The sequence below is a fragment of the Cyprinodon tularosa genome, unplaced genomic scaffold (assembly GCF_016077235.1).
Source record: "Cyprinodon tularosa strain WSP-4 unplaced genomic scaffold, ASM1607723v1 ctg52, whole genome shotgun sequence".
In the NCBI taxonomy this organism is placed as follows: Eukaryota; Metazoa; Chordata; class Actinopteri; order Cyprinodontiformes; family Cyprinodontidae; genus Cyprinodon; species Cyprinodon tularosa.
Window position 1 is genome coordinate 542,439 of NW_024039252.1, and position 27,718 is coordinate 570,156.

The 27,718-nt window shown below is 37.3% G+C and overlaps 1 protein-coding gene across 3 annotated transcripts; it reads right to left on the reverse strand.

Annotated features, from left to right (window-relative positions):
- On the reverse strand, window positions 1–27,718 carry LOC119795682 (oxysterol-binding protein-related protein 1). 3 transcript variants are annotated; one of them, XM_038303795.1, is made up of 27 exons: window positions 27,420–27,718; window positions 27,256–27,341; window positions 27,095–27,169; window positions 26,881–26,992; window positions 23,541–23,626; window positions 22,978–23,122; window positions 22,761–22,828; window positions 21,857–21,901; window positions 19,788–19,861; window positions 19,603–19,666; window positions 19,370–19,471; window positions 19,150–19,275; window positions 18,820–18,898; window positions 17,285–17,391; window positions 12,079–12,247; window positions 10,362–10,551; window positions 8,611–8,686; window positions 4,617–4,751; window positions 4,401–4,498; window positions 4,143–4,325; window positions 3,948–4,055; window positions 3,621–3,710; window positions 3,350–3,476; window positions 1,467–1,589; window positions 1,276–1,399; window positions 1,100–1,190; window positions 1–796 (listed from the first exon to the last, which is right to left on the reverse strand). In XM_038303795.1, the coding sequence occupies exons 1-27, from the start codon at window positions 27,538–27,540 to the stop codon at window positions 694–696; spliced, it is 2,907 nt and encodes a 968-aa protein (XP_038159723.1). In that variant the 5' UTR covers window positions 27,541–27,718; the 3' UTR covers window positions 1–693. The 3 variants fall into 3 exon arrangements, with proteins under 3 accessions (XP_038159723.1, XP_038159724.1, XP_038159725.1); XM_038303796.1 differs by having other exon boundaries at window positions 27,095–27,145; window positions 27,420–27,717; XM_038303797.1 differs by lacking the exons at window positions 12,079–12,247; window positions 17,285–17,391; window positions 18,820–18,898; ... (10 more) ...; window positions 27,256–27,341; window positions 27,420–27,718 and adding an exon at window positions 15,671–15,997.

Genomic DNA, 27,718 nt, shown 5'->3' on the forward strand with positions numbered 1-27,718 from the left:
TTTAGGATGTTTCATCATTTTATTTTTCAAACCAAACTATCACGGTATAAGCAGTTCTCTTTATGGATTAGTTTTGCAATAAGACATGTTCACTAGGATATATGTATATTAACAAATATAGCAACTTTTTTATTATAAGCACAGAAAAAAAAATCAAACACATTCATGTTAACACCAGATGTCTGCACCACTCATCATAAAAAGTGGGGAACAGGAACATCTGTTATCTACCCTAAAATCTGCATTGCATAATGATATGCATCCACAAGCGTCAATCAATGCCAAAGCAGTTTTTAAGGGAAATTAGCTCAGGCCAAGCAGCTGGAAGAGCTGATTTCCACACACTGTACCGACACTGATGAGTGAAATGTGAAATGTTCTCCTCTCTGACTAGAAATAATGAACACACTTGAGTGAAACTAAGGTTGCTCTTTACACACTCCATTTACCCAACACTCAGTAGCTCTAGAGCATGTTCTAGTCATTTCACTTCATGCTTATACCTTTACATCAGTGAAAACGTTAAGAGGTTTGTGCTTTTTCTGTTCACATAGATCTACTTTATTCCCCCCAGAATGAGTTTTAAACATAATCCCCTCTTCCATACCGAATCCAAAGTTAAGCTGGTAATGCATCACCAGAGTAGCAGCAGTTGGCCAAAGGTAGTAAAATGGAAATCCATAAATATTTTATTTAGTAAATGTCAGGCAGCTGAGCATAATTCCGATCCCAGTAGCCTTTTGCGTAGAGCCAGTCCTGAGCCTTGTTGTGAGGGTTGGGTCCTTGCTTAAACCACCTGCAGAATGATGACAAAAGAAAATCTATGAAAAAAACAAATAAAAGCTCCAATAAAAAATTGGGAGCGCTTTATATAAGGGTTGTCCTCAAGAGGGCAGTAGAGAGTAACTCTTCACATGAGTGCATGCTGTGACCAGATGAAAGCAAAGCTTTAAAAAACAAAACCTTGGGCAAAGTGAGGAGCGCCTTCTTAATATTGCTAATAGAAATAACTTTATCAGAATATAAGGGAGTGTTAAGATAAATAAAGACCCAAAAAGACAGATTATCAAAACCAAACTAGAACATTATTCCAACCAACCTTATTTTCCATTCTTCTGTGGATTTAGAGCGGTTTTTATGGGCTGTGCGCTGCTTCTCCTCCAGTCTCTTCTTCTCTGTGCTTGCCAGATCTAGAACACATAAATAAAGGAAAATCACCACCTCTAGAGATGCAATTAGGGAGTTGCAGCAGGGCAAAGAATTGGGTCAGGATACCTATATCTCCATTCTCCATGGCACGAATGTCAGGCCTTAAGCGGCTATCAGTGGGAGGAAGGACCTCTTCCATGTTCTTATCCAATTCATTCAGTTGCATGGCAAAGGTGGAGAATGCATAGAACTGCAAGAGGGAGACACGGTTTAGCTCAAAAATCTCAGCACTATCTCTGCCATAGACAATGCTGCACCTTTGCTGAGTTTTCCGGTCGAGGGGCAATTTTCCAGATAAGCTCACTTCCAGGGATCACCTGAACTGTCTCGGCATCAGGTGGAGGCTTTTCTTCTGACTCCTCATCAACGTTGCTCTGAGGCTGTTGAAGCAGGACATGAAATTATTAGCCTAACCTCCACGTACCAAAAATGCACATTCACATAATGATGAGAAACTTATTTATCAGGTTATTTGATTCCTTGTTAACCCATCTTTGCAGTTTATGAACCTTGTGGAGTAATATATATATACCCATGCACCAGGGGTGTGTGGGGGCATGGGATCAGAGATTGCATGAATGACAAGAGTAGATTTGACCTTTGAAAATCCAATGTTGGCTGCGCAGTAAGTAGCACTGTTGCCTTGCAGCAAGAAGGTCGCTGGTTCGATTCCTTTTAATTGCCTTCTCTAAATTCTCCTTAGGTGTGAGTGTGTGCAAGAATCATTGTTTGTCTTGTTGATTGGTGACCTGTCCAGGGTGTACCCTGCTGGAAATAGGCACCAGCACCCCTCGCGACCCTACTTGGGATTAAGCGTGTCAGAATATGGATGGATGGAAAATCCAATGCCAGAAGATGGCAAAAGTGCACCTACTGTATATCAGAGCGTTCATGGAGCAGTGTGCAGAAGTAAGCGCCTGGTTAACCTAACTTCCTGCACCAGCTGCTAAATGGCTTGCCATCTTGCCCTGTCTTCTCCAGCCATGCCCAGCGCCATTTATTTTTGAGACCTTTATCTAAGCTCGTGACATCTTCTCGGGAGTTCATGAACTGCATTGTGCCCACTCCATGCAATTCCGTTCTCTCTATCGTGCTTCTCTCCAAACACAAAGTTTCATTTATTTATTTTTTGACTTTTTACACGTCTCTAGTGGAATGGAACTGTAAATGGCATAAGGTGACTTTCCATGTAGAATTTCAGAATTGTAGCACAATCTATCTGGCGACTAGAGCAAGAAACGAGAGGAGGAGGTACACTCTTTCCTAAGACCCACCCCTTTCTTCTTCTGATTGGCTAATACTATTAGTTTCAGCGCGCTCATTGGCTGACAAACGCAAGAGGGGTTTTCATTGTCTTTTTTCAAATTTATTTACAATCAATTTATTTTCGAGTGAATTTTTTATTTTATTTTTACTCATGGGCAATTGCTATGAGCCAGAAATCCCGCCTTGGGCTGGAATACTTTAATCCCTGTGTGTGTATTGTACATTGCATTGGATTTCTCCATCTGCTGTGTTGGCATACCACATAATGCAATAGCAGCAGAAAACATTATTTTGGTGACATACGTCAGGTTGTATTTAGCTGCAGTACTATTGCTGACAATAGTTCACATTTTCCTGACACTTTAAACCATCATAAAAATGTCTCCACCGCTCCCTATTAGCTTTAGAATCTCAGCCACTGTGGATATTAAGAGCCATTAGAGTCCAACCAACTGGCCAAATATACTACGAACATGCAGAGCATGAATGGCTCACTGTTGTGATGAGATACTTTCTCATAGATATTAAAAACAAGTCAAAAAAATGTGTAGCTTGAAAAAACATTCAGCAATACAAACAGTTTCATGAGAGTTTAAGTTCTGCAGATGATCCTAAACTTCCTCACTGCTTGCCTAAGCCTCTGAACTCAATAAGCGTTTATCATGAATCATCAAAATCCATATTCTGGCTTTAACATTTAAGGCTGGAGCTGAGTAAATCCCCGTTTTTTGTTGTTGTAATTTCATACTTGACTGTAAATCATAACAGGTGAAAACAGTTTGGTTCACCAGGTAAAACCTTAACAGTCTCTTATGAAAGCTAAAACTTTTTTAACCAATTAGATGAAGCTCTTGGATTTGTAAACAACTCTTACCTCTTTGTTGCTTTTTTTTCCCTCCAAGTTTTTTTTATCCATCTTTTTGTGGGCATCAAAATTTGCTGGGTCGACTGTGTACAGACACTCAGTCCATTTTCCATATATTGCGCAGACCTTCTTTTTACTGCCAACAAAAACATCTGATGTTATCAAACCACAGCTTCTGCTAAAAGCTGTTATCTGTAAACAAAGGTGTCGTTTTTGACAGCATAGATATAAACATTTAATCTTGCAATATGGCAAATATCTATATTTAATGAGACAGCACCTTTTGTCTTGAATGTATCCTTCCACTTTATGGAGCTCTTTTCCAAAGAGACCACATGGTTTGAATGTCATGCTGCACCTCTCTCCAGTTCTGAAACATAACAACGGCCTGTTTATGGATTCTCTTTCACTTTTCTCACTCTGCATGTGTTCATTCAAAATTTATAATTTTGTTCACTCTGCTCTGTTGTAATTCCCTGTTACACTCCAAAAATTAATCAGACACACTTAAAGGTAGATTGACATTCTACTGCAGAGCCGAAAAAAGAAAAATATTTCATGCAAATTAATCAGTAAGGGTCTTTGCAAAGACTGGGGATTGCTTTACTTGTGATTGATGACTTCCACGTTCCCATATTGCTCAATCCAAAGCTGACCAACAATGATGTTGTGGACACAACAGGTGGGGTTTGTCCAGGTGTATGATTCATTATATCTGTGAAGATTAAGCATCACCCAGTGATGAGGGATCACCCAATCTAATAAATAATATTAACTTCTTAGGAAAACAAGCTAAACTCACTTGGGTAGCTCTAGGGTGATGGTTCCTTTGGGCTCAGCCTCTATGCTCTTCCCCCAGAACTTCAGTTTGGGATAAATGGAACCATGAAAGAGAAAATCCTCCTTAAGGCCCTCAGCGTGAAAGGCACTGATCGGAGGGTGATGGCTCACTTGCTCAGACACCCACCTGAAGCCAAGATCGTCTCTGGTGGAGATCAAGGAAATTAGTAAAATAGCAGGAAGTCCACAAACAACCAGAAAGTTTATTTCCAGATTGTACCTGATCAGCTCATATGTCTCCCCCAATAGTGGGTTGAAGGGCTTTCCTGTCCTCTCCCACTGTGAAGCTACAGCTGAAACAGCAAACGCTGCAACACACTACAAACATTTCTATATGAGAGCCAATTCCTGGCTCTTTGATAATGATAGTAAGATGTACACCAATTTAAATACATTTTTGAAATGCAATCTTTACTTAATAAGAAGGTCTTATTACCTTCATCCTCTCAATTGAATCTGTTGCAGCATTAGCTTGGTGGATGAGGTAGGTGTGCTCCATGTATTCTGTAAGCCGCTGCAGGAAGCTCAACGGCTCATTTAAGACCACGGGCATGGCAATCTTTGATAACTCCTAGCAAAACGAGTTGGAGAAAAAAATAAGGACAGGCAACATGGCAATTCTCTATAGTTTTAGGAGTATGGTTGATTAACATTACCATCCATGTCCCCCCCAACCAACACACAGAAAGATGTTAATTTCTATTATTTATTTCAGAGCAAAATTACTGAAATTTAAACAGGGCCACTGATGTCAGAATTCAAAGATGGGTAATGAGCCTGATAATCAAAGAAAAAACTGCTGCATGTTTTCTGATGAGGAACTAAATTGTGGCTTGACTTTATATTATTCACAGATCTAATCTCAAACCTATAGAAACCTGTTCCATCCCCCAAAAACTGATGTTTTATATCTAAATTCTCTTTATTCTAATTCACTTTCTTCCAGTTGTCCAAATATTCTCTTTTCTCCTTTAACCAACCCACTGGAGTAATTGGAAAAAAAAAGAATTAAAAATGGAACTACTAAACTATATGTTTGTAAACCTCCAATAAGAAACTAATTGACAAAAGGGAATATTATATAATTTCTATTTATTAAAAAAAAACAAAGAAAATCACTGAAGGTTGCCCCACACATATGGAAAATGCGAGGACTACTTTGACTGCCCGCTGCCATGGGATAAAATATTTAAACTAATCTACTGTTGATGTGCAAAATCATTATTTTCTAATTAAAATCATATGTAATTTCTTACCCACTGGAAAAATGTTAAAAATATGGAGTCAGATGATGGCTGTTTCTGTTCTCAGGAGTCTGAATCCACCCTGGATTTGTTTTGTATGGTATCATATTGTATTGTCATATTGTGTCTCTCTTTGGGTGTAAGTTGATAAAATGCGTTTAAGGATTGGTCTGTCTATGAAGCTTGATGTGGTTTCTGTTTTACTGGGAGAGTTTATCGACAGTCATGGTTTAGTTAATCATTGCACTCAGTAAAAAGGTTTATTTTTAAAGCCGAAAATAGATTCTCACTTAGTATTAATTTCTTTAAAACATTTATTCACCACTTTTTTTTAACTTTAACAAGTCATATGTTTGAAACCGATAATGAAGCCAGAAAACATAAAAATAGAAGGGAAGTTCAAGAATTTTTACTCTGAAAATGTAATGTATGGATGAATGAATTCATTCAATGAGGAAAGGTTCCCAGTTGCATCTGAAGCAAACCTAAGTGTGCGTAACATGCTCATTTTGGCGGATTAGGCTAATTAGCTGCACATCCTGTCCCACCAACATGCAGAAACAGCTCCACTATTTTTTAAAAGCAGAATGGTAAATAATTTTTTCCCTTTCATCTACCAAAATATGATCATTCCTTATAGATTAAAATGCTATTCTTTTTTTAATATTTCACGAAATGTAATACTTTATTTGTAAACTAAGAAGAAAAATAGAATAGAAATAGAATAGAAATGGTTTGATCCCTTTCACAAACAATAAAACGGTCTAATAAAGGGAAAAAAATATCACATCATCTAAACATTATCTCTTTAGACAGTTTGAAGGCATGTGGGAGGGAAACTAAAATTAACAGAAAAAATCTGAATCAGCTTTGTAAGTGTAATACTGTGCGGCACATTGTTGTGCTGTTAGAAAATGCTTTGCAGGTGTTGAAAGCAGCCGGTTCAGATGCGTGATGCTGTGCCTCATTGCCATGAGATGAATATGGGAAGGAAAGTGGATTATTGGTACCCCACAGGATCAAAGCCTGGTAAAGCACCATGCTCTCACACTGTAGGTGAAATAATTCCCTGTCAGGAAATCCCAAAGGTAGGAGCATCCTGGGCTATAAAGATGTTCTTTCCAGTTGGACAAACCCAGTCGGGGGGGTTGGGCACCATGCTAAGTCTCCCACTTGTTTTATGTGCCTCTTTGATTTTTATTGTTAATTGGTTTGAACACATTCCAGTTGTTCTAAATGAGTTTCAATGCTTTTATTACCCTCCATCTAAATCATCTAAGACAAGCGGTGGTTCTTAAACATAACATCTCACCTGTACTAAGCAGTGACATCTTTGCACTATTTAACTGGTAATGGTTTTCAACCAATTTTATTCGTCCCTTTTCATTCTATCTGTGCTCTAGTTAGTTGAATTTCTTAATCTCAGTTCAGTTTTTAACAAATAATGTTTACCTTTGGGGTTTGGTCTTTTTTGCTAATAAATTCTTATATTATGAAGAGAAATTGTTGACATGTTATTCGTTGTGTTGAGTTCACTGTTTGACAATACTTTCACTCAAATCACTCTTTCATCCGTTTCCTTAACATCACAGCCTAAAGGACAATTGTTCACAGGACCACATATTAAGAATTTTCTTTTTAATGATAAACACCCGTAGCAGTGACACGAGTCTATTGCTCCCCACACAAGCAAAATTGGTATCCTAGAAACTATTTTTTTTAACAACATCTAGCTGTAAATGCAATGCAGCAACCACAATCAAAATAATTAGCAAGGTTCAAAAACCTGCTTGATATTTTCCAAATTTTTCCCCCACAATTAGGCGCCCAAGTACACATTCCTGCAACACGGCTTACATACTTTTTTCAAGTGTTCCAGAAAAAAATTACTTGAGGAAGAAAATGTGTGAATGTAGAGTAAAACCAGCTCTCTTTTTGTTGTTGTCATTGTTCTGTCACAAGTAGAGAGCAATGAAATTCACTCTCTGCATTTAACCCATCGCTTGGGGAGCAGTAGGCTGCCATTGTGTGGCACCCAGGGAGCAGAGCGGGGTTAAGTTCTTTTGCTCAGGGACCCAGAGTGGCAGTCTGTGGGAGTGTGGTTTAAACTCAGAACGTCTGGATTCCAAGCGCAACGCCCTAACCACTAGGCCCCCACTCCCCTAAAACAAAACTAAATATGCTTTAGATACAGTACAGGACATTAGAGCTCTATCTTTATGTCTACCAAAACTTTCAGCTGACAGTGAAACACATAAATGGCCATGTCAATACCACCCATATAACCTGTGTTGTTTAGGAGCTAATTAGCCAGACCTAATATCAAACATGTCTACATAACCAGGGACTAATGTGCAGCTATTGGAGCATAACTGGTCAGTTTTTTTTACAGTTCAGAACAGAAACGTTTGCATGTTTCAGTCTCTGTACTGTTAATGTGGAACCTAAAGACTGTAACAGATCAGATACACATTTTGCACCAAGTTAAATCCAGCCTGCTCCCAACTCTCACAGACCATAAAGACTGCCTCAGGCTTCATAAGTCTTTTAAATTTTGCCTTCCAGTTACAGATAAAAGGAGGATGGAAGAAACAAGGAAAGGATATCTGAGATTTAAAACGGCACAGTGTTCAGAGGTTGAAATTAAATCTGTAAAATTAACAGATTTTTTTACAAACTGGCAAAATGACTAAATCCCTGTACCAAAGAGCAAGAGAACCCCATAAGAAGATTAAATTACCCACCTGTCAAATATTTAGACTAATTTTTAAGGATATAGAAATTCATCATTTGCCAAACTTAAGTATAGAAAGAAAACTAATGGTTGATTTATAGGCAAGTCTTTGCTCCTCTTTTAACACTCTTGAAGATTATAACGTGGATATAAAAAAATAAATATTTAGTAGATGAAATAATGCCCCAAAAGCTGGTCTGATTTCTAATTGCCATCGTATGCTGGAAAGCCGTTACCCATGTTTTTGTAAGGATGACCAAAGGTACTCGTGGACTACAAAAAAAAAAAAGCCATATTATTAAAACCATAGTATAAATGCAAAATTATCGAAATATCGATTTGTAAAATAGTCTACTACTTCCAAACCAACATTACAGCCATGTTAAAACACCCTAAATAGATGGAGTACATAAAGTTAAAAAAAGCAACTAAAGCTGGTTTCTCTCCCTCACCATGCCGATGCATTTCTTCAGGATACTCCAGACGCTGACATCATTCCTGGAGAACATTGGAGCCGGTAGAGATGTTCTATGAAAACAAGGAGAAGTAAAAAAATAAAAATAGGCCTGAGTTTCGATTAAAATTTTGAGAATCGATTAGATTCCATTCTTAAGTTTAGAATTGCTTTTAGATCTGATCCAGTCAGATCTGAAATTGGATTACTGCTGTTAATAAAACATTTTCTTAGCTCTCACCTGAATTACATGGCTTCATATTTACACAACACATTCATACTGGAAAAAATGTATTAAGTAGCAGTAGTTAATGGAGGCTGTACAGACAGCGGAAAATGCTTTTGTTTAAAAAAAATCTGAAAAAAAATGGGTTGATGTGATGTGAATGGTTTTAAGAGTGAAGAACTTCTAGGTATGCCTACATTTTATTGTTTTGAAAGCAGCACATGTGCAATTGTTTTGGTCGAAAAAACAGTAGAGCATTTTAAAATTCATAGGCACCATTGGGGTTACATTGGTGATATGACACCTGAAAGGTAAAACCCATCCAGCCGAATCCCTGAGGATGTTCAGCTGTGAGTGGGTGTACACAGACTTTTAAATACTAGACCCTTTTAAATGGGTCTTCCTGATTGCATAGCCCTTCATTACAACTATTCAAAATCATACACTTTTCTGCTTGAACAGCCCGGCTGTAGCAGCGACTGTTTTACAGGTTGGCTGGCTGGAGGCAGATGGTGTCCTTGTTCGGAAAATAAGCACATACAAAGCCTTTACTTCAGCTAAATAAACAGAGATGCAGGAAGCAAGGAGGGGCTTTGCTCCATCTGTACGATGAAAGAGGCAGTGAAGCATAGCAGCATAGTCCTGGCCTAGTTTTTGTTCCAGTTCCTTCAGCTTCAAGAAGTAATAAGATTGCAGAATTCTTTGCTTTACTCTACGAGGGTTTTTAGCTTACTAAAAGAATATGACTTTATAGGGCTGCATTTCTCCCATATATTTAATATATATTAAAAGTTGGTTTAGAACTAAATTAATTGACCCATTATTGTGAGAGATTTACTTTATTTATTATTATTATTTTTTTAAAATATTTTGTTGTTTATCAACCCTCTACCCTATATGCATTTACTGAAGTTACATAATATTAACTGTAACTTACTCTTTTAGATCTGCTTTAATGACATGAAACCAAAAAAATAAGCCCTCATTGACCCTGATGAATAAGTGGTAGAAGATGGATGGAATAATGGATATCATGCACTGCAAAATAAACAGAACCTTTATACAGTATATCTCTAATAAACACACAGCTAAGCACTCGTAATGATACGATCTTTGTAATGATGTCTTTTTTCAACCAAAACAAGCTGAATTATTAAGGGATCCATTGTTTAATGAGGAAAGACAAAAAAACAGATATTATGGGAATAACACATTCTGACCAACAAAGCAAAAATGATTGTTTACTCAGAGCTACTGTAATGCACACAGAAAAAAGACCATTCTCTATGGATCAAGAAAAAATAAGATAAAATATGATTGCCAAGATAGACCTTGCGGAAAAACTGCATCTCCTTACTGCAACCGTGGCGAATGAATTACATCCATAAAGAATTCTGAAAGCAATACACTTTTAAAATACTCTGCACTAAATGGCATTCAAAACCAAATTTTTGGTACTTGAAAATTCATGAAAGATTGAAACTAAAAATGAAGCATGACATCCAAACAGGTGTGTGACCTACCTGTGCTTCCTTCCGTTGTGCCGGGCAGCCTTGTTGCCATCGTTCCCCTCCCCTGACATGCCGACAGCCCAACGGTGTGCACTGGGATGATGGAGGCTGTTTTGTAGAGGGGTGTCTCTACCCTCGTCCTCGTCCCAGGAGTAACTAGCCACAGACAAGAAGCCGCTCACAGAAAGCTCCGATTCAGACTCTGTGAGGATGAGTGTTGGCAGGAGTGGGAAGCAGATGACACTTTAAACCAAATATTTACAAAAATGGGTTTTGATAGTTGGCTTATGTTTTGCTCATGGCTGATTAAACCGCAGACACTCCAAAAATAAAAAAAGAGCTCATGTTGGAGCTCCTCTCCGCCTACAAACTAAACCCCACCTGAGGATTATGTTCCAATAGGAGGGAACAGAGGCTTCATTTCCTCTTTCTTTGTTTTCTCTCCAACAATTGGGTGCTTCTCACTTACACCGCACTCACTCTGTGCTTTAGAAGGTGTTGTTCCAAATATAAAGGACAGGAGCATAGTCATCTATTTATATGCAGGAGAATTATGCTAATCTTAGTTGAGCGTGTCCTTACACTTGTATGGTTTGTATATCGTTATTACACAGATTCAAGGAAAGAACATATATATAGATGAAGAAAACAGGTAAATATGCATTAGGGTTTAACCATTATACAACTCTGGGAGTATAATAACTGAGTAAACATGCCTTGGATTCATACTATTTACACAGATGTTGGAAATGTGTAAATAAATAGTTTAATAATTAGTAATTTATCTGCCATTTCTGCCAATTTCAGTTTGATTAATCTGCCTTTATCAGATATGTTAGACTGCTCTTATTTTGAAACCATCGCATGCTTACAAAGATGTGCATCTGATTTTATTGATTGCATGAGATCTAAAAATATATAAAACAAACAAACAAAAAAAAACAGGATAAAGCCGTAAGACCATTTCTGAAGCCATTAGAAAAGCAAAGTTAGGTCATAGGGTGTGGATCACCATATTGAACTTTGGCTGGGATTTAATGAACCCAGTGCCCATGCCAGCACACATACAGGCAGTCAATGAAATTCTAGTGGGAGACTTATCGCAATACCACTCCACTGAAGCTCCAGAGTTAAAAGTAATGATAACATAGAACACCAGCATAGAAAAGCATTGACTTGTTGTGGCGGTGGCACTAGGGTTAAGTGCACTACCCATGCAGGGAGGCTTTGGACCTCGATGCGGCCGTCATAGGTTCAAATCCCAGCCCGGTGACCTTTGTTACATGTCTTCCCCCTCTCTCTCCTACCATTTCCTTTCTGCCCACTAACAAAAATAAAATAAATGCCCTAGATCCTCAAAATCTTAAAAGAAAAAGAGCCCATTGACTAAACAATGTTTTAGCATCATGCTATGGCAGTAGATTCATGTCCACTTTCATGAACTTGTAAAGTATTTAAGATGAATAAAACAAATTGTCAGAATTACGGAGGATGCAGGATCCCACAACATTAGGAAATAATAACCTTCAAGGTATATCATCCAAGCGGCACTTTACAGCTGTAATCTACATGTTTTTATTTCAATAATGCAACGCACTGAAAATTCCGACAAACTATGCAACTTTGTGATAGCCGTAATTTAAAATCTCCAGGTCAAAAATGCATTGTTAACATTATCCTAGCAAAGCCATGGTTTGTCTGGTTAAATGCCTGTATAGAGGTTGCTGACCTGACACGGCATCATAGAAGTCATCTTCGGAGCGGAGACAGTGTGTAGATGACCTGCTGCTTAGACTTAAAGACTGCTTCAGTTCGTTGTGCTCAGCAGCCAAAGTCTTCAGGGCCTCTGTCAGAGCTTTGTTCTTCTCCTCCTCCTGTTCTACCTTCAGGCTCCACACCTGTAAGCACCAGGCCACCGGTGAGATAAAGGGCTCACCACCAGCAGGTGAACTAACACAATCTGCTCACTGACATTAGTAGAGTAGAGTAGAGTGTTATAGTAGAGATATTTACGGTATACAGGTTTTAACAATGGAATCAGAAAAAAACAAGACTGTTAGATCATTTAGGGACAGATGGAGTTAAAGATCAATGGATTGATGAAGTTAAAGGTTAAAATAATTCATAAATCACAGACGGAAAGACAGATAGAAAAAAATGCTGAAAGAATGGAAAAACGGATGGCTTTAAGAGATGACTGGGTCAAAGAACAGGTGGATAACCAGATAGGCAAATCCAAGACTGATGGATTATTGATGTATACATTGCATAGACTGATGCCTGATTGCTGGCTGAGTAAACGGACAGATAGAAGCAGAAAGGGCTGACGATAGAATGAAAGCAGTGATAGAAGGATGAATAAATAAACCTAACGATGGGCTGAGAAAAAGATGGATGAATAGCAGAATGGAATTGGGGAATATATTCTGGAAATGTTTCCTGTAATCCAGACTCAAATCTCTTAAGCTAATTCTGCACTGTAAGAGAACAGGAGAAAGATACTTGACTAAATGCAAAGGCTATTTTTCAAAGCCATTTTCCATAAGTGGGACGAGATGCAGTTAATCATCTCTCTGTGGTATAGTGGGTGTTAACACTTCTTGTCCCAGCCACTTGGCACAAGGGCCCATCCACTGTTGTGCAACCATCTCAGCCAGCTCCTTTTTTCTAACTCCATCCCCTCTGCTGGGCACACACTGTGCTATTTTAAGAAGGCCTATGGCTATGTGCCGTCACTGAGAGGGATGCTTCTCCCTGCCCAACACCCTAAGGGGAAGAGAATTTATCGTGCTTGTCCCTAAGTGTAGGGACAAGGAAGATCTCCAAAGCATAATTGCTTCAACTCAGCTGTGGTACTAGGTTAAACAAAGTGAGATTAAGTAGTTCTGTACGAGTATATATTCAGACAACATAGATTAAACTCCACAAAGGATCAGATTTAAAAAATGGTAAATGACCTGCACTTAGAAAGCTCTATATAATTTATCACCCAAAAGTGCCTTACACAACATTCAGTCATTCACACGCGGATGGTTGCAGGCTATGCTGTAGCCACAGCTGTCCTGGGGCAAACTGACAAAAGCGAAGCTGCTTTACACTGATGGCACAATGATGGAGACAGGTGGAGGGGGGCTTCGTTACATCCTAAGGCACCATCACCCTCGCCACTCCATAAACACTCCTGGATGGGAAGCGAAGCGTCTTTGAACTTGGAAACAAAGTCCACTGGATTGTTTTTTTCCCCACTTTTTTGGAATGACTATGACCTGGATGACTGAGAATCTTCACCTCCATAAACATTCCTTATTCAGGATTAGAGACCCAATGGTAACTCTGTTAGGCGTGTTATTTACACGCCCCTTGTGATTATTCTAATATGTAGGAGATTCTCTTTTCAATATTAGAAATTACTATTTGTTATTTTTTCGAGCAGTTCAAATGCTCACTGAATTCCAGGTTCAGTAAGAAAAAGACATTTTACCAAAAGAAATATCAAAATAGTTCAAGAAAAACCCTAAACTCATCCGTACATGTCTAGTGAAGATTTAAATAGCTGGTGTTATAGTATCAGGACCTTTGAATTGCAACTCTTTTATAAAATGCCAAAGCAATTTAGTAACCTCTGTCCTAAAGATACATTACTGTTATTCTTGTAGTTTTAAAGGAATTTATACTGTCAAGTCTGCTCGTACACAGGAGATCATTATGCACAGTCAAGCAATAAACCTGCGTGTTTTTCTTACCCTGACAGTTGTGAGAGCGTACTGCCAGATGAGCACTCAGAAAGCTTGGGCCTATAAATCAGTAAAAGCTGTCAAAACACACAGCGGCTGATGGCTGGGGCTTGTAAATTTGAACGTCAGCTTGTATAAGACTAAGAAATGTTCTTTATTAGAAAAATTTTCTTTATGAGAATCAAGGTATCACCGTTTTAGTTTTTCTGTTGTTTTGAAAGGATTTTAAAATGGAAAAGATTTTTTTTGACAAAATTGGTATTTAGAAGGATAAAGCTGAAAGAATTTGAAAATTTTCCCAATTCATGCAAAAAACAAAAAAAAGAAACGTATTTCCTCAGTGGCCCTTATAGAGTTCAAAGAATACATTGTTAGTTCAAGTATGAGTAGAACAGATAAAGTGAGGTTTACCTGCAGATCAGAGTCAAGGCAGACATGGTTGACTTAACTCTCCACCTGTTTGATGGATCAAATGGATCCTCATCTCACCGAGTATCACATAGTTACTTCTAAGAAAACCAAAACACTGTATGCATTTGTACTTGTACACTGCAGCAGCTGTTAAAATAGGTCACTTCAACAATGCTGAGGGGCGCTGCTGTGAAACCATGAAGAGCTGACTCTCCACTACTAAAATTCCCAGAAGTCAAAGTGCAGCACAACATGGTCCATGTTGCTGTTTTCTGTCCTATCTTAATAATACGGTACATTTATAACTGTCACCAATAAAAACCCATCAGTGGTGCAAAGATAAAAATGCTGTATTAGACCTAATGCTGCTTAATACTGGCAATCTCAGCAGTGGTGGAAACATAATCCGATTATCCAGTTAGCGCCTATAGTAGAGGAGAGGATTTTGCACGCTTGTTAAGACATATTCTTCCCTGTCCTTTCATAAGGTCTTAAAAAAAGATTTTCTCTGCTAATGAGCCAGTAGTGGACGTCTTCAGCCCCAATTTATTGATAACAACTAGTGATTTCTGGTGACAATCATTTCATATAACACATATTGATGGATTTTAGAGGTCTCTTGCAAGAGGTGATGAGTTATTTAAATGAGCTCTAAGATCAATGCAATAAAAGATGTCATTACCATCAGTAAAAAATTGGACCATTTGATGAAGTGAATAAAGATAAAAAAACTTCAAAAGCAAAGCTTACTTTTTCAAACAATTAAAAGCTTTATGATAAAAGCAGATCTTTAAGAAGAACTCTGCCTAATAAGTCCTTCAAAGCTATTTCCATCCATGCCTGTTGGCCCCTCTTACTTGAACTTAATGGCATGATATCATTAAAAAAGATGAAACGAGAAGAGAAGCAAAAAGCAGCACTTCTTAACCATCAAATACATCACATTGAATATGGATAATTAAATTTACAGAAATGACCTTCGCCTACTGATGAATAGCCCTCGGTTTTTTCCACACTTTAGACCAAATCACGACGGAAAAATTCATAAAGATCTCGGCTGAACTTCAAAACAGGTCACACCAAGTCTAAAGGGATCTGCCTACAGTAAACACAGTTTCCCAGTTAATAACCAAAGGCAAAGTGAAAATGTTACACAAAAACAACAGAGTCCTGTACCTGTGCAGTCTAAGGATGAGAGTGTCGTCACTGCCTCTTCTTTCTCCTGTTCTAGGATGCTTTGCATGTGCACGAATCTCTGCGAGGGTTTGTTTTCAAAGGGTGAGATAGAAAACACCCCTCCCCAGTTCCGTCACTCAGTACAGGAATATCCCTTCCTGGAGCACGAGAGTGGTGGATCCAAGTCTGAAGGTTTCACTGCCAATCTGTCTGCACTGATCAGTAAGCAGAGTGCAGACCTAAGCAGAAATGCGGATCTCTTTCACATCCTTCCTACAGGCATGCCAGTGATTACCACGCCGTTCCAACGCTCCCTCCCCCCCTCTCCCTCAAGGACAGAGAGCAGGCACTGAGACAGGTGGACAGTGACGTTAATGCAAGCACAGACATTACAGATCTGATTGGCACAAAAGAGCTAACGTAAGAGGGGGAGGGGGCTATGGATTTTGTAATCATTCAGTTTAATATCATTGGCCAATCAGAAAAGAGGATATGGAGTGTGGGGCTGAGAGTCAATGAAATTAAGATTCATAAAAATTCACGAAGCTACAGCCTTGATTCTGATTTGGAAATCGAGATTTAACTTCATCATCAGAACAAAAATAAAGTAGGGACTGACACAATGCACTACACATATCATTCTCTGGAGCAAAAGGGACTATGGATATGGTAAAAATGATATATTAAAATACAAACCAGAGGAAAATACAGCTGCACCTAAAATTATTCCATGACTGCAAGTAAGTTCAATAACAAAACCAAAAATCGCTCAGGTGTTTACAATAATCAAATTACACAGTTTAAATACTATACATCATTTTAGCTGGATTTCATCTAAATCCAAAGCTAAACTCTACATGAACTGACTACAATTACAATTATTCAATTAGCTGAAGACATCCTGTCAGAAGAGAAGATCTGCAGATCAGCTTTGGTCAGGAACAACTTTTTACTTACAGCTTACTTATGCATACAAACAACAATACAGTGACATTTATCAGTAACTCAATAAATGATGGAATAAATTTGAACCTTTACAGAATAAGGTTTCTTTTAAATTACTTTTGTCCCTTTGCACAAAACAAATGAATAAAAGATTTTTGGTGCATCGTGTGTGCTTGAGATAAAACAACCCAAACAATGGGCTGTTGATAAAATATTGCAGTTAAGAGATGTTTAAAAGACTTTATGTAATTACCTTTAGCAACAAGTGAAGAGGCACAAAACAATATCAAAATCCATACAGTGTTTAAGACAATGTTGGAAGCATCTTTCACTTTTTTTTTTAAAGAGTAGTGGCTGCAGCCTCTGAAATTGGCAGAGAGAGGAAGAATGCACAGCTGCCAAAAGACTTGTTTGAAGGTGATCAAAAAGCCCACAAAGCCATTAGTTTTCAATGTCAGGAACATACTTAATGTAGACAGGATACATGGCACACTACAGACAATATTATTAGTGCTTAACCATTTGATTAATTATTTCTTCCTTTAATTTTTTTATTTTCTATTTTTTAAAGAACAGCTGCTAGTTTATTATATTTTGACAGAAAATCTAATTTGCAGTGAGGGCTGAATATTTGTTGGTGCAGCTGTAGGTTAATGAAGTTATTCTTACCTCTTCATGTTTTGATAGCAGCTCAAACCACAGTTGGAGAGCTTCAAAAGTTTTACTTGAAAGCTTGCTGGTCTCTTTGGCTTTATGTAGAAGACGTGTGTCCAAACCTGGCAAAAAAAAAGTTATATAAAAAACTCTGATATCTTAAATTTATGCCAATCGATTATTTTAGTAAAACCTAAAGCACATCTATAATTTATTGTTAGTTAATTTAATAATGTGTGCAGGCTACAGTATATAACTTTTAAGAAGGATAAAGAGCAACATTTTGTTTTTCCAAATTAAAAGTAAATTTGTATTTTCCTCTTTTTAAAACTGTTCCATAGGATAATCAATCACTGAGTCCTATTATTCTTAGCATCACTGCTTAAACAGCTGAGGTAAACAGCAGTGATTTAAATTGAGGGTTTTTATTAATGCAGTTCAAGTTCATCATTGTCACAAAATGACTTATTGGAATATTTTCCACCGGTAAACTAATATATATACAAAAAAACTAAAAACTAAAATAAAAAATGTAAATCCCTCCATTGTCCCACACTGGGGAAATTTGTTCTCTGGATTTTGACCCACCCCCTTGGGGAGCAGTGGGCTACCATTGTGGAGCAATCAGGGGTTAAGGGTTTAGCTCAGGAACCCAGAGTGAAGGCTATATGGATTAAACCGGGTACTTGCAACCTTCTTGGAGCACAGGCACGCTGCCCTAGCCCACTAGGCCAACACTCCCCACCAAAACACTTAATTACTATTAAGAGTTGCAAAAATAGTTAAAACAGAAAAAAAAATACAAATGTTTTACTTATCCAATTTGTTTAGATTGGGAATTGCTTGGAGGAAAAAAAAAAACTACAGTCACTTTAGTTCTTAGCAAACAGTCCAGAGTGTACCCCATCCTTCCCCCAATGACTGCTGGAGAGAAATGGAGAGGTTGAATAGCCTATCAACATAAGCCACAGTATCTTTAATTGATTGAAGTTCACAGTTTGAATTTGGGATTCCAAAATGTGAATTTGTTTATTTGAGCTCTGGATCTACATGTGTGCTTCAGCTCTCTGTTGTGCTACATAACCCAAGCAGGCCTTAAAAACTCTTTTTCATGTTGATGAAAGAGACCCCAAGGAAGGAAGACCTGCTGTGATTTTAGATATCCGTCTTGTTTCTGCAAGTAAACATCAATGCACTCTTGGAATACTTCTGGTGGGCCACTGAAGTCGCATAGATTTATAAATGGCTTTGAACTCATTTCCGGTCTGACACCATAGATATAAAAATGAATGACAGTTTCTTATCTTTCTTTAACGAATTTGGACCAGGGCATAATGTGACAATTAAAGATATAATTTTGACAGCTGAGGGAAAAATAATAATGGCAGCACAAAACTGAATTATTTATAAATCTAAAATGGTTAGGAGTGCAAAAAATGGTTTGGGTTGTGGGTGGCATAAATTATTAAAGCCCTGTTAGTAGTTTCATGTATATATGTATATTTTTGGAAAACACTACTTGTACTGTATTGGATTTATGTCCCTCTTACCAAAATGCTCCTCGTTCTTCACCATGGACTCAAATATTGACACTTCATTCTCCAGTTTCTGCTGGCAGGCCTTAGCTGCCTGTAAAAGCAAAGGACAATCAATTAAATTAGCAATGAGGCCATTTGCAAAGAACAAAAACGGATGCATGCTCAGCTCCTTGCAAACTTTAATGTATGTACAACCCACAATAAGAAAGGTTTAAAGAATGGTTCATGTTATTGTTGTAATAATAACAAAAATGACTAATATTTCTACAAATAGATAAATTTGAATCTAAACATTTATCTTCAAAACTTTTCAACATAGCTTTAGTTCCATTTTTACTTGACCTGAGCTGCTTGTGTCAGGTTCTTCATTTCCACGTCACCACCGCGACCTGCATCCGCTTTAATCTGGTCTTGGTTGAAGTGATGAGTGCTGTACGAGGCATGCTGGTCCAAAGCATCAAGCCATCTCTGAGCAGGCAAGTCCCAATAATATCAAACTATTAGTCTGTTCATGCAGCTATGTTTGCAGAGGAATAGACAGAAATAGACTGTTTTATCTTGCCTTCCTTGTTGCTATGGAGTCCATCTTTGAGGGCACCTTGAAATTATGCACAGTGTCGTCGAAGCACCTGAGCATGAAGAAGCAGTGATCCCATGGTTTCACCTTAAAAAGACAAAACGCAAAAGAAGTCAAATATAAAGCAGGTAGTGTGATGATAAGTGAAGCACGTTTTAGATGGGTATGATTGTATAGTCATCAGAGAAAACAGGAAGGATCTAACCTCTGCTACTCACCATGCAATAGGCTTGTGAAAGAGATTTACACCCCTGTTTTCTAACTCCTGCTCGTGCATCAGCTCTAAAAAGAAATTTAAAAAAAACCTTATTCTGTAAAGGTGCAAATTTATTCCATCATTTATTGAGTTACTCATAAAATTCACTGTATTGTTGTTTGTATGCATTAAAGTAAGCCGTCTCACTGTCTGGGGTACCAGGAAATCGTTCCATTTTCAATGACAACCCAGTGAGATCGCCACCCAAGAAAACGTGAACTCTGTAAAAGACAAAATAAGTCAAGCAATAAAACTGCAAGCATGTATGAATTTAATAAAATTGCTCCTAAGGGACAAACGCATTTTTGTTGAATGGTATGAGAACTTTAAAAAATATGCATCTAGAAAAATAGGTTTTTAACCAAAAACTAATTAACCTGGATTTTCTAGTTCAAATAGAGGTGCCTTGAATAAATAATTATCTAAAGAACTTCAGATCATATTTCCTAAGAAGGCTTTCCTTTTCTTTATGAAAAAAAAAAAAGTATTGAACTTACAAAATTTAATGTTCATTCATACATTTGCACTGAAGAAATGTTAAAGTCTAAAAGACCACCAGAGATTTTTTAGTTTTTTCGAGGGCAAATGGAATAAAGAGAGGCTCACAACTTCGGCAAATGTAACCAGGAATTGTTTGGAAAGAGGTTTGTCAATAACAGCCTGCAAAGCAATAATTTAAACATCTATTTTTGGGAAACGCCTCTCATGAGGTCCAAACTTAAAAAAGCTATCCAAGCAGTGGGTTGGACATTTATAAGTACTGCATATTTGCACCATTTATATTAATGCTTTGATGTTCCATATAATTGTTTTTTTTTGTTTTTTCTCCCACACTGTTTACATTTGATCACTTTTATGCACTTTATGGAATGTAAATGTCCATTTACCGTTTGAAAAAGCTTTACTACAAGAAATATTGTTCCGTATACACTGTGTATACAAAATGAAAATAAAAGTTGTATAAGTCCAAATTAATTTTTAAAGGGAATGTTTTTCCGTTATGCGTCATGTAAACAAATTAATACCAAGCACTGACACGGAGGTTCCTGATACTTATGAACCAGTTAAAACAGCAGTCTCTGTGTAAACATACAGTGTATGTTTGCATCCACATTTTTAATCATTGTCTGACAATTAAACAAGACTAAAAATTGTATTTTTCCAAGTTAGGTGATAATCAAAAGCATTTTAATCTATTTTGAACATTGGTTTAGCTTTTGAGCCATTCTGCCAAGCTGATGGGACCAACTTAGGTTTGGTAAAGTGTTTTCTTGAACTTTTCAATCTTTTTTCCTTCAATTCAATGTTGATAATTTAGGCTAAAGAATTTGCTTGTAGTTTTATCAAACCATGTCTCTAAAAAATAGGATGTTTTTTTTCTGATTGCCTTTACAAAATAGGATCTACATTGCTTTAAGACAATTGACTTCTTTCTTTTATTCCTGTGTTTTATGTGGACATTTTTCCACCAAAAGACGCAATTCTTTGTGAAATAGAACCTGTCTCAATAATCAACAGCACAATGGCTGGACATCCATTGTATATAGGGTATAAACACTTCAGTTACATGTTTAGGTACAAATTGTGTTTGTTCGCTGATTTCATTAAATTTCATAACTTGATATACAAGGAAGGAAACACCTTAAAAACTGAACTAACCCATCAGTGAAAGTGATCTTTTGACTTTAGAGGTGGTAATAAACATCATCATCTTGGGAAAACCCTTGTCTTATTTGTCAGACTGTAACAAAAAAGGTGCATAGATCTTCTAAATATTAACGCATCTATACAGCTCTGCTAATATCCAGGATTAAAATAAAATGTTAAAAATGAAAAGTAAATCAAAATATAAAGAAAATATTCTGTTAGAAAATCTGTTGTTACATAAGCCCAAATTTAAAAACAGGATATTTTCTTAATAGTAAGTTTACTGTTTACAGACTAAATTAAGGTATATTTTTTTATATTTTGGATGCATAGTCCTAAACAAATAAATAAATAAATAAATAAAAAAGAATGAAAGAAAATTAAAAACTACCACAAATTTGATTGAAGTAATCTAGATTACCGTAAGAGGTCTTTTGAAAATTTAAGAGGTCCCACCACAATATTAGGCCTCTGTTTTTCCATTTATTTGTTGTGACTGAACAAATGAGTGCACATCACAGAGTAAATCAAGACATGAGATGATAAAATCCACTTTGACATCTGTGTACCTTCCAGAGAGCGCCCTCAACCTTCTGCACACCCCAGCTTACATCCTGAAAAACAAGAACTCCAAAAGGGTAACAGACAGTTATTACTGTTTACATTTCTTAACAGCTCAGGGAATATCAGATTCCAATATGGATCATTTTTATGCAAATGCAGAGACCGCTGAGCTGTAAGACTGTTCTGCATAGCCAGAGCCCAAGAGAACGCCATAAGAAATAAAAGAGAAGTGTAGAAAATGTGTTGATTTTATAAACCCACCCATCATGAGGTGAAGAAATATTCAAACTTAGTTCACAGGATCAAGTCTTTGGAAAACATGCAAAAGGCTTCAGACTGGGGAACATTGTTGCACACATAATGGGTCAGTTAATTCGCATGGCTGTATTGTATTTACATTTTGCTACACTGTAGCCACAGACTTCAATTGTATTCACTCTGACAGACAGGATTTCCTCCAGGATTTGTCTGTTTTCAGTTCCATCTATCTTTCAGCCAACCGGTTTACATGCCTCTGATGGTGGAATGGGCTTTCTACTAGAATCAAGTTGCCACCATTTTCTTTTACTTTGAAAATGGTGTGTTCCAGTGTTTGCAGTTTTACTTTTTGCCAAGTATTTTATGAAAGCCAGAAAGTTAGGATTTACCCTCTAAATAATTGCTCTTTTCTCTACATGGCATGCATCATCTGTAGACTCCTCTAGCTTTGTAGACTGGATGCCTAATAGTTATCTTCCTGCAGAACTGTGGATTACTGCAGCCTCTCTAGAGTGTCCATGGGTCTCTGAATAGATCTTTGAGGTGTAGTTGTCATGGTCCAGATGAACACACAATGTAACAATCCATCAACTTTTCTAGGAATGTTCTTCTTTTTCTTTGGACTAGAGGTCCAAAACTGTTAGATCCCACCTGAACTTGATTGGCCGCCATCATCTGTTTGAGTTCATCTGTTTGAGCCAAGTCCCGTGCAGTCTGATCTACCAAATCAGCAATAGAAACAAACATCACAGCATTATAAACAAGTTATGTACAACAGCCACTTTAAAAATTACATAAAAAATATTCAATACTGTACGAGTTAATTGCTCCCAAAAACAGAACATGCTAAAAAAGGTCAGATGCTTACTATTGCTGTTTCTAATATTTGGGCTGGCTCCAAACTTGAGCAGTTTGATAATGCAGTGCTTCTGCCCCCTGTAGGCTGCACAGTGTAATGGCGTATTTCCAAGTGAATCCTTGCAGTGGACATCAGGAGCCTCTTCAGCACTGAGCTTAACATAGAAGGTAAGAGGTTAGTAAAAATAAAAATAAAATAAAAATACAACTTTCATATTTTTCTTTTTTCATTTTCAATTTTAAAAGAAATGTATACAGAAAGAGAATACTTGTCTTGAACCAATTCTGAGGTTTGAAAGGTAAAGTTTAATTCAGCTAAGAAAGATTAATTGATAAACATGATCTTGTTTTTCGTAAACTTGCTGATAGACAGGAGATCCGTTAAAACTCTGTGCTAGAGGGCAGTATCAAATTAGAGTAAATGTCTTTGTGAGCAAATCTGCAACAAAAAAATAAAAACAAAGAATGAAACAAACATATTACTGTAAGTTTCATTTATGCCAATAATACTTAAAAAGCCCTCTTCACCCATGATATATTATTCAAAACATCTAAGGGAGGTCAGATGCTAACCAGTTTAGACAGAGTGGCGAGATCCCCTTCTCTAGCAGATTCCAGAAGCCTTTCCTCTCTCTGCCTCATCTCCCTCCTTTCTGCAGCTGCACAGGGCAAACAGCACATGAGAACAAAGACAGCTTATGTAATGAGAAATGAATCCATACTCCGTGGATTTCGATTATTTTAGAAAAATATTATTCTTTCAGGTAGTTTCTCAAATAATTGCCTGATTAAAAGAAGATATACTTTTGTTCAACAGACAAACATCTTTAACTAAAACTAATTTTATTGCAGATTTCAAATAAAAAAAAACATAAATTAAATTCCACCAGCAGCACAACATAGCAATTTAATTAATAAGGTAATGACTTATAATTTTGTTACTTAATTTGTTGACCCCTTTTACAACATATTAATAATTTGGTTTAAAATGTGCTTAGTAGAAATTCAAGATGCTTTGAATAGAGATGTTTCACTAGGCATTAAAACTTTCTGTATATATATATATATATATATATATATATATATATATATAAAGGGCTGCAGCTAAAGATTAGTTTGCAAATTGATTAATCCGTCAATGATTTTTCCGATAGCTAAAGATTCCTTAAAGATTTTTTAATGAAATTAAACCAGGTGAAACGAGTTCCTGATAGAGCATATTGACAAATGAAAAGTTATTTTATTTTTTTTTTATCATAAATGCAAAATGTTTATATATTTTATTACAGTTTTGATAGAATGACATCTCTCTGTGGTTTGCTGCAGAGGTGTAGCCTTTTTTTAAGGGTGGCCAGGCAATAACCAATGTATGTTGAGGGTTGACCGAAAGTGGATAGGCGCCAGAACCTCTGGGTTAAGCTACACTGTTCCAACAGGAGAATTATTGAGCACAATATCCATATTTTCTAAATGAAGACAAACTTTTTTTCCCTACAGCCTTTGCTAACACAGAGACGTGTATATAGGGAAAACAATTCATTCATCTTTAATTTTTGGGGCAAACGTCGTTTCCATTGTGATTACTTAGTTTTATCAATACCAATTCTGCAAAAAAAATTTACAAGTAAAAATATCTACATACATTGATTTTATAATGTTTTTATTAAAATAGCTATTCATCTATGACGTCCCTGAAGACTCCTAGATGACTTGCAGAAACAGATAATTTTCTCTTTACCCCATATAAATCTAGTTCTGAAAAGAGCATGAATTATATACTTAACTTTAATTTCAGTATATTTATGTGCATAATTAACCACATTGTCTTTGTTGTCAAGTAAATGTTAATACATGAAAATGGTTTGAATATTCCACTTGAGAGTACTACTGTTGCCACTGTCTGTATTAGAGGGGAAAAGTGGTAGGGGTGGCCAATGATTGGCTTAGGGTGTCCATGGCCACCCCTGGCCCCCCATCTAGCTCTGCCCCTGGTTTGCTGTCAGCTAAAGGCATGTCTTAGAGTCTATATACTCCATTTAACGGTCAATCGATTACTAAATCAATTAATCTTAATTATCTACATACACACACACATATATATATATACATATATATATATATATATATATATATATATATATATATATATATATACATACATACAGGTGCTGGTCATAAAATTAGAATATAATGAAAAAGTGGATTGATTTCAGTAATTCCATTTAAAAAGTGAAACTTGTATATTATATTCATACATTACATACAAACTCATATATTTCAGATGTTTATTTTGTTTAATTTTGATGATTACAAATGACAACAAATGAAAATCTCAAATTCATCATATCAGAAAATTAGAATATTGTGAAAAGGTTCAAAATTGATGGCCCCTGGTGCCACACTCTAATCAGCTAATTAACTCAAACCACCTGCAAAAGCCTTTAAATGGTCTTTCAGTCTAGTTCTATAGGCTACACAATCATGGGGAAGACTGCTGACTTGACAGTTGTCCAAAAGACGACCATCGACACCTTGCACAAGGAGGGCAAGACACAAAAGGTCATCGCTAAAGAGGCTGGCTGTTCACAGAGCTCAGTGTCCAAGCACATTAATAGAGAGGCGAAGGGAAGGAAAAGATGTGGTCGAAAAAAGTGTACAAGCAAGAGAGATAACCGCACCCTGGAGAGGATTGTGAAACAAAACCCCTTCAAAAATGTGGGGGAGATTCACAAAGAGTGGACTGCAGCTGGAGTGAGTGCTTCAAGAACCACCACACACAGACGTATGAAAGACATGGGTTTCTGCTGTCGCATTCCTTGTGTCAAGCCACTCTTGAACCACAGACAGCGTCAGAAGCGTCTTGCCTGGGCTAAAGAGAAACAGGACTGGACTGCTGGTGAGTGGTCCAAAGTCATGTTCTCTGATGAAAGTAAATTTTGCATTTCCTTTGGAAATCAAGGTCCCAGAGTCTGGAGGAAAAGAAGAGAGGCACTTCATCCACGTTGCTTGAAGTCCAGTGTAAAGTTTCCACAGTCAGTGATGGTTTGGGGTGCCATGTCATCTGCTGGTGTTGGTCCATTGTGTTTTCTGAGGTCCAGGGTCAACGCAGCCACATACCAGGAAGTTTTAGAGCACTTCATGCTTCCTGTAGCTGACCAACTTTTTGGAGATGCAGATTTCATTTTCCAACAGGACTTGGCACCTGCACACAGTGCCAAAGCTACCAGTACCTGGTTGAAGGACCATGGTATCCCTGTTCTTAATTGGCCAGCAAACTCTCCTGACCTTAACCCCATAGAAAATCTATGGGGTATTGTGAAGAAGAAGATGCAATACACCAGACCCAACAATTCAGAAGAGCTAAAAGCCACTATTAGAGCAACCTGGGCTATCATAACACCTGAGCAGTGCCACAGACTGATCGACTCCATGCCACGCCGCATTGCTGCAGTAATACAGGCCAAAGGAGGCCCAACTAAATACTGAGTGCTGTACATGCTCATACTTTTCATGTTCATACTTTTCAGTTGGCCAACATTTCTATAAATCCTTTGTTTTTATTGGTCTTCAGTAATATTCTAATTTTCTGATATGATGAATTTGAGATTTTCATTTGTTGTCATTTGTAATCATCAAAATTAAACAAAATAAACATCTGAAATATATGAGTTTGTATGTAATGTATGAATATAATATACAAGTTTCACTTTTTAAATGGAATTACTGAAATCAATCTACTTTTTCATGATATTCTAATTTTATGACCAGCACCTGTGTGTGTGTATATATATATATATATATATATATATATACACGTGTGTGTCAGTGTTTTTGGTGTTACATTCTTCAGGTAATAAAAACCTATCTTATAACAAGATATTGTAGAAAACAATGGTGGTCTATGCTTTCATACCCTCCAGCATGGTAATGATTTCATCATCTTCTGTGACCTCTTTGGGGATTTTAGCTGTTGCATTAATTATACTGGAACAGGCATCATACCGAAGCAGCAGAAGAACAATCTCCTTCAGAGTAAAAAGAGGAATACAAAAATAGTTCAAACTGACCAAGCCTCTCTTCTCAATAGCCATCATTCTTAGTGAAATCTAAACAAATGAATGTCATACCTTTCTTCCAATGCATGCAGCTATGTGCAGAGGGGTGTCACCCATGCTGTTCTGCAAATTCACATCCACACCTGCCTGTAAATGTATCCATTGTAGCACATTTCTATGGCTGAGCTTATTGCATGCAGCACAGAGTAAAGCCTGCTCTGTATTAACATCACCTTGAGTAACTCCTTCACAACATCCCTGTGGCCAGAGTTACAGGCCAGATGAAGGGCTGTCCATCCCAATGTGCTTTTAGATCTGGCTGTAATGGAAAGGAAGAAAATTGAGGCTTTTTCCCACATGAAGTCATGGCAGCTATAACCCCCCCTCACCCCCTTACATCTGTAATTAATGTCAAGCGAGTTGTTTTTGTCTATACTTGAAAGAAGCAGCTTCTGGAGAAGAGAACAATCTCCCTCTTCAGCATAAAGAAGAAGCAGATCTTCCTGCGTCTTTTCCATTAATAGATTCACAACGCACGTGCACTCAAAACCTAATCAGTGACCCGCTTCCAGACCCGGACGGCGCTGCTCTACTTAAGCATTATATCCGATGTTTGATTTAGTTGCACACCTCGTTCAATCAACTATGACAGTGCGAAGGCTGATTTTAAGGAGCACGAAACTTTCCAGGCGAAAC